This window comes from Ptychodera flava, chromosome 13, assembly GCF_041260155.1.
Source record: "Ptychodera flava strain L36383 chromosome 13, AS_Pfla_20210202, whole genome shotgun sequence".
NCBI lineage: Eukaryota > Metazoa > Hemichordata > Enteropneusta > Ptychoderidae > Ptychodera > Ptychodera flava.
Window position 1 is genome coordinate 2,332,507 of NC_091940.1, and position 7,830 is coordinate 2,340,336.

General features: G+C 35.4%; 1 protein-coding gene across 3 annotated transcripts; it reads right to left on the bottom strand.

The window, feature by feature from the left end:
* Window positions 1–1,805: 1,805 nt before the first annotated feature.
* On the bottom strand, window positions 1,806–7,765 carry LOC139147078 (extracellular tyrosine-protein kinase PKDCC-like). 3 transcript variants are annotated; one of them, XM_070717935.1, is made up of 5 exons: window positions 7,608–7,765; window positions 4,319–4,806; window positions 3,752–3,889; window positions 3,460–3,661; window positions 1,806–2,404 (listed from the first exon to the last, which is right to left on the bottom strand). In XM_070717935.1, the coding sequence occupies exons 2-5, from the start codon at window positions 4,793–4,795 to the stop codon at window positions 2,145–2,147; spliced, it is 1,077 nt and encodes a 358-aa protein (XP_070574036.1). In that variant the 5' UTR covers window positions 4,796–4,806; window positions 7,608–7,765; the 3' UTR covers window positions 1,806–2,144. The 3 variants fall into 3 exon arrangements, with proteins under 3 accessions (XP_070574036.1, XP_070574034.1, XP_070574035.1); XM_070717933.1 differs by lacking the exon at window positions 7,608–7,765 and having other exon boundaries at window positions 4,319–5,162; XM_070717934.1 differs by lacking the exons at window positions 3,752–3,889; window positions 7,608–7,765 and having other exon boundaries at window positions 4,319–5,167.
* Window positions 7,766–7,830: the final 65 nt, after the last annotated feature.

A 7,830-nucleotide genomic window follows, 5' to 3' on the forward strand; every position in this document is an offset into this window, starting at 1 on the left:
GCTTTTAAGTTTTTTAATTCTCCAGAATTTGCTGGCCCGCTCCTCGCCATAATAACCTAACACTTTCTAAATATTCATATTTGAATTATAAAATACAATTTCATATGGCAGTTGTTTTATCTGCTCCATATGGTTGGCATTTTATCAGAAATACAATCGTATCTTGCTGATACTTAATGCCATATTTTTACATAAACACATTGTCCCTGGTACCAGTACATCGCACGATACCCATATAGGGAGTGGTCATCTTTTATGACAGGGTGAGTCATCGGCAATCCACAAAGACAAATTCTTTTTATCAGTAATGTAGACACTGACTGTTTTTGTAAATATTAAGAGTTGCGATAAGAAAAGATACAAGTTCATTACAAATGAGACCGAAGGTTTGTCCAATAAAAATCTGTTTAGTTTCGTGAAAGCAGTTTCTTCCGGTGACAACATTATCTTCTCTCGAGAAAACAATCGATTTTTGCTATCATAATCGGAAAATCGGGCTAGAAACATGAGGTTTAAAGCAATGAAAATTGAAAAATATCGATATTCGACCTCTTCAAATCCAGTTTTTATGCCGTTTTTATCTCGATTTCCCGAATTCCATCGTGAAAATCAAGTGTGTCGTATCTCTTATTAGCACTAATTCAGTTTTTAACTCCATTTTAAGAACTCTGTCATTGTTTTCCCTGTTTTCAATGTCATCACGTAATAAGAAAATTGATACCACGATACACAATTACATTAATCATTGTTTTGTGTCCGAAGTTGACACAAACATATATTCATCACAATAACAGTAGTCGTCGCAACTAGGTTTAGGTTAAAGTACGTAAATTATTTATAAAATCAAATCAAATTTTATCATGATCTCTTTTCTGTGGAGTAAATGTAGTTGCTCCCATGCACAGTGATGCACAGACAGATTCCTCGCACAGTCCTTTGAATTATGTGTACGTCTGAGAGGACAAAACTAGTAGCCATAGGCTATGCTACGAAAAGGTTGTAATCCTCGAAACCGCTCTAACAAAATTTAGGATAGACTTTTAAGTATATCATTCCAGACTTTCCTCTCTCGTTACCCCACACCTCCTCATGATAACGAACAGCTTCCTAAGCGAATAGGGAAATGAGAAAAATGTATTAGCATCAATTTGCAATCCAACATTCAGCAGATGGTAGAACTGTATGCAAATTGGCCACTGTAATTCTTTTTATAAGTATTAATACATATTTAAATTACCACTCCAACTATAGAGAGAACCATCTGGTTGCTGGAAACTCTGTTCCTTTCGTCTAAAACTAACAGCGAAGGTGTTCGTGTTCGACCTTTAACTCCATGTTTCCCCGGCCTCATATGTGGTTTCTCAGTCACTTTTACGAAGATAGCTGACAATAATTCATGTAACAAAGAGAGAGCGGATGAAGAATTGATTGTTAGAATTCTTAAATGATTCAGTGTACATCTTGTCTGTTCCCTTTGCAGTCGATGTATGGCACCAGCAGCTACCTTGTGACATTAGCATTTGTTATGTCCGTCCGTCACTCTGTCTGGTCATACATAAGCTTACATACCGTGCATACATACATACATACATACATACATACATACATACATACATACATACATACATACACACATACATACATACATAGTTGTAGGTTCTGTACTTCATATGATCACATATCATGTCACACATCGTTTGTGTTTCTATATAGTAGGTTTGTTTGGTATTTCAAGGCCGTATAGTTTTGTTTAAAATCTGGTGAACGAAAATCAATAAAATTAGTCAAACTTACTATTCTGTGGGTCAGGTTACCATGGTAGAAACGTGATTTATTTCAGTTATAAACCGCGCCCAGCAACGGTATATCACGAGATTTTGAACAGTTCACGATATATGCAAGAGCGATAGCAATTGCATATATGGAGTGAACTGGTCGAAACGAAGTGGTACACCCGTTGCTGAGGTGGTTTACTTGCTATTTTATCACATTATGCATAACATCAACGCTATAGTAAAATCATGGCTTATAAGACCTTCATGTGCATGTCTTGATGTGATAAGTATTATACTTGAATTAATGAGTAGTATTAATACTTGTACTTGTATCACACGCAGAATAAACCACTGGTTTCAAGTTTAAAACTAGCTGTTTGCCAACATCGATTTTCGATACCAATTAAAACTATTATTACTTTTGTTTCCACCATTCATGTTGTCGAGTTCGTGAAAAATGTGTCTGGCATCTGTAAGCAGTGAATTTATGCTGTCTTTGAGGTCAAGAACATCTCTTTCGAGTTCTTTAGGAGGTCCTTCAAGTAGCTTGTCGAGAATCATCTCGTTAAACACCTTCAAGTTGAACTTAGCGTTGTAGCCTAAACATTTTCCATCAATGCATTGTATATCTGTGAATCGAAAAATCGGAGACATGTCATAGTGCATCTGTCTCTAAATTAATAAATTTACACTGGTATGAAGATAAGAATGGACAGTGAAATTGATCTAAATGTTGCCACACTTGTGTAATTGGTTTGTAAAGTTGTTCCAAACCTTGCCTCAGAAGTTGCACTGACTTGTTATAACTACGGTGAAAATCAGAGAACTTTTATGGACCCATAATAAACACACACCAGGGAGTACACTTTCAAGTGCAATTCACATACACAGACTCATATTACATTCCTTATATGCTGCTTTGCGTTACATTGTATCACAGCCAAGTCAGAGTCTTGTTGTCATTAGACTCTTGTTTCCTTTACATTGTAGAAGTTGTTTGGCAAAAAATCAGAATTTACTGGAAAAGAGGTGTACATACGCCAGAAATAATAAGTGAAAAAGTTGTTGAAATGTACGGGGAAAGAAAGTCAGGAAATCTTTACCCTACACACACACACTAATCAATGTCTACTTTATTGCTTTATATCAACAATTACAGCAGAAGCCTACTGTGAAACAACACTATCATCCGTCTTTAGTTTGCCGCAACTCAAGTAAAGTTACTGATCCTGTAGTAAATTTTGAAACAACTTTACAAACCAATTACACAAGTATGATAACATTTAGATCAATTTCACTGTCCTTTCTTATCTGCATACGACAGTAAAAGCCGACGAGAACAGCATGGCATCTTATCGTTATTCGAATTGGCGCAATCATGTTTTATACCAACCAATAAACAATAAACGAACACTAACGGGGTTTTTTTTTTTTTGCCCTCTTCAGGACAAGAGTTGATGAAATCTAGAGCTAGAGATCACATACAGTCTTCATCAAATCCCTTCAATCCCACAATGGTTATCTTGAAGAACTAAGACAAAAATGCACAAAGATGACAATCTAAATTTCAATCCATGTCTATAAATAAATAAAGTAAATAAATAAATATGATAAGTTTTTAAGAAAATGTACCCCCATCAAATTTACCCATGCACACTTTTTATAAGATTCTTTACGATCTTACCGAAATTGCGTCCTCTGGTGTCTATCCGGCAGCTTTTTCCATTTTGACAGTCTGGTTCGATATCACTAATGTCATCAAGGTCACCCAGTCGAATCGAGTCACCGACCATATACATCTGCTTCAATTTCCAATCACTGATGATTAGCGACCCCAAAGGTGAATGTTCCAAGTAATCGAGTAAGCTGGCGATATCTCTCACAACCTGAAAGATACCTTACAATCGTCAATGGAGCTCATTCTAGCAAACAAAAAAATGTATGAAGCGAACTTGTTTGTTTTTTCAATTTTCTACCTTTAAACGTCTTTTCCAGTCCCAGTTGGCTCGCATTTGCTCCAAGTAAACGGGATTGCCAACTTCTACGATGGATATTACGCCTTGTTGGTGAATCGATTTACTGGTTGTTTCGCTCCGAACGCAAAATCCCAACAGCTGTCGTAAAAAAAGAATTCAGAATGGTCTCGAGTTTGAAAATGCACACTATTACTGCTTTTTATTCGTCTTTCTGAACATGACGTTCAACTAAGTTTCAAAAGAGAAATAAAAGCGCAATTAGATGTCTTATCATTCCAGATTTATCTAGTGTTCTGACATCAAGGTGTTCAAACTTTTCTTTTCAGTTGAGTGTGAAGGATATCATTCTCAGTTAATGCGAAATAGTCAAAGACGTCTAGCGTCCATTTCATCTTCCCCCGAAAAAATCGATGGTGACACAGACAATCAATACTTTGTTACGTATAGTTCAAAACCATGTCTCATGTATTAGCATGGTCACACAGATACGCTAACTTCGCAGTGCATACTACAACTCCCCCCTACAAAAAAATAAATAAATAAATAAATAAAAGTTTTATAGCTTACCTTGATGAGGTTTGGATGATCTAATTGCAAAGCCAAGAGAATTTCCTTCATTATTTTATAGTTTGGATATATGAAGCAGTCATTGGTTTTCCAATATTTGCCACGTTTGAGACAACTGACAACATCACGAACAACACTTGATACATGTTTAACAGCAACTTTTTCTCCTCTAAAGCGGCCAAGGTGAACTTCTTTGCTGTATCCTATACCAAGTCTTCCATAAAGCTTGATTTCATTGATTTCCTTGCACTGTAATATCGTTCCATCACCCAATGACTTACGTAATCCCGTTTCTTTTGATACTGGAGCATTTTCGTCTTCCACGGTCATATTTTGTCTTTTTGACAAGAGGATATGAGAATAAACCTGCTGATGTTGTTGTTCAAGTTTCCGTAAACGAGACTCTAGTATGTCGATTTCATGTTGTCCTTTTCTTGATGTGGGTATCGTAGCCTGATTGGCCATGGCATGGTTCATATCCCTGGACTCTGTGAAGTGTGGGTTTTTTGTATTAAGTTCATAATGAACCCAAATTGTCAGCAACATCGAAGTAAACGAGAAAAGCGAGCAGACAAACATCGGCTGTGCAACATATTGTATTCTCAACACAAGTTTCTTACACACGCGGAACATATTGTTTTCTGACCCGGCCGGTGTGTACGTTCAATGTGAAAGGTGCCTGGTAGCGATTTGCATTGTAAATTACTTACGTTATTCCAATGATCAATATCTGCTGAGAAAACTCTGTTTGTTACGTCATTTGTTTGCAATCCACCGTTGAAGCGCAACGAGGAGACTTTCCGATCGTTTTAAATCAATCGTAAACCAGCTGACAGACGCATTATGGTTCGATCTTTCATCCATCTATCTATCTATCTGTCTGTCTATCTATCTATCTATCTGCCTACGTTCCAACCAACCTACCTAGCTATCCATCCATCCATCTATCTATCTATCTATCTATCTATCTATCTATCTATCTATCTATCTATCTATCTATCTATCTATCTATCTATCTATCTATCTATCTATCTATAACACGATTGGAACTAATTTGGGATAATTGGATCTTCATATTTTTCACATTTCTTAAACTTGTTAGGTGCCATATAGCTGTATGTTGCAATACTACAAATTACTCGTAAAAACAAGTGAGTAACTTAAAAAGAAAACAAGATGAGCTTATATAAGCAGTGATTCTATCGCTAGATTACTGTAATTCATTGTCAATTGCCATATGATAGTCTATTGGAATTTACATGATGATTGTAAGCAGTGATTCTATCGCTGGATGACTGTAATTCGTTGTCAATTGCCATATGATAGTCTATTGCAATTTACATGATAATTGTAAGCAGTGATTCTATCGCTATATGACTGTAATTCGTTGTCAATTGCCATATGATAGTCTATTGGAATTTACATGGTAATTTTGTCAATTGCAATTGCCATATGATAGTCTATTGCAATTTACATGATAATTGTAAGCAGTGATTCTATCGCTAGATGACTGTAATTCGTTGTCAATTGCCATATGATAGTCTATTGCAATTTACATGATAATTGTAAACAGTGATTCTATCGCTAGATGACTGTAATTCATTGTTAATTGCCATATGATAGTCTATTGGAATTAACATGATGATTGTAAGCAGTGATACTATCGCTAGATGACTGTAATTCATTGTCAATTACCATATGATAGTCTATTAGAATTTACATGATGATTGTAAGCAGTGAATCTATCGCTAGATCACTGTAATTCGTTGTCAATTGCCATATGATAGTCTATTGCAATTTACATGATAATTGTAAGCAGTGATTCTATCGCTAGATGACTGTAATTCGTTGTCAATTGCCATATGATAGTCTATTGGAATTTACATGGTAATTTTGTCAATTGCAATTGCCATATGATAGTCTATTGCAATGTACATGATAATTGTAAGCAGTGATTCTATCGCTAGATGACTGTAATTCGTTGTCAATTGCCATATGATAGTCTATTGCAATTTACATGATAATTGTAAGCAGTGAATCTATCGCTAGATGACTGTAATTCGTTGTCAATTGCCATATGATAGTCTATTGGAATTTACATGGCAATTTTGTCAATTGCAATTGCCATATGATAGTCTATTGCAATTTACATGATAATTGTAAGCAGTGATTCTATCGCTAGATGACTGTAATTCGTTGTCAATTGCCATATGATAGTCTATTGGAATTTACATGGTAATTTTGTCAATTGCAATTGCCATATGATAGTCTATTGCAATTAACATGATGATTGTAAGCAGTGATACTATCGCTAGATGACTGTAATTCATTGTCAATTGCCATATGATAGTCTATTGGAATTAACATGATGATTGTAAGCACTGATACTATCGCTAGATGACTGTAATTCATTGTCAATTGCCATATGATAGTCTATTGGAATTAACATGATGATTGTAAGCAGTGATTCTATCGCTAGATGACTGTAATTCGTTGTCAATTGCCATATGATAGTCTATTGGAATTTACATGATGATTGTAAGCAGTGATACTATCGCTAGATGACTGTAATTCATTGTCAATTGCCATATGATAGTCTATTGGAATTAACATGATGATTGTAAGCAATGAATCTATCGCTAGATGACTGTAATTCATTGTTAATTGCCATATGATAGTCTATTGCAATTTACATGATAATTGTAAGCAGTGATTCTATCGCTAGATCACTTCAATTCATTGTCAATTACCATATGATAGTCTATTGGAATTAACATGATGATTGTAAGCAGTGATTCTATCGCTAGATGACTGTAATTCATTGTCAATTGCCATATGATAGTCTATTGGAATTAACATGATGATTGTAAGCAGTGATTCTATCGCTAGATGACTGTAATTCATTGTCAATTGCCATATGATAGTCTATTGGAATTAACATGATGATTGTAAGCAGTGATACTATCGCTAGATGACTGTAATTCATTGTCAATTACCATATGATAGTCTATTGGAATTAACATGATAATTGTAAGCAGTGATTCTATCGCTAGATGACTGTAATTCATTGCAAATTGCCATATGATAGTCTATTGGAATTTGCATGATGATTGTAAGCAGTGATTCTATCGCTAGATCACTGTAATTCATTGTCAATTACCATATGATAGTCTATTAGAATTTACATGATGATTGTAAGCAGTGAATCTATCGCTAGATGACTGTAATTCATTGCAAATTGCCATATGATAGTCTTTAACGGTCAGATAAATGTCAAATGTTTACTTACGGTGATTTTGTTTTGTCTATTAAAAGTTTATGAGACATAAAAATCCGTTCCAAACGTATTAGGCCCAGCCTTGAATCTTGGTATCTAAAAGTTCGACGTTGACAACCATTTACACCCTTTTACTACGCGGCAAGGTCGCCCTCAACGATGCATGCCAAAATAAATGACGCGGAGCACAGTTTTAGCTTCATCCAATGGTGAGCGCAAACCAGTCAGTCTTTTG

Coding starts and splice junctions, on each gene's coding strand:
- LOC139147078 (XM_070717933.1), bottom strand. CDS start 4,951: ATGTTCCGCGTGTGTAAGAAACTTGTGTTGAGAATACAATATGTTGCA. Junction 3,662..3,751: donor ACTGGAAAAGACGTTTAAAG/GTAGAAAATTGA, acceptor GGTATCTTTCAG/GTTGTGAGAGATATCGCCAG. Junction 2,405..3,459: donor CACCAGAGGACGCAATTTCG/GTAAGATCGTAA, acceptor TTCGATTCACAG/ATATACAATGCATTGATGGA.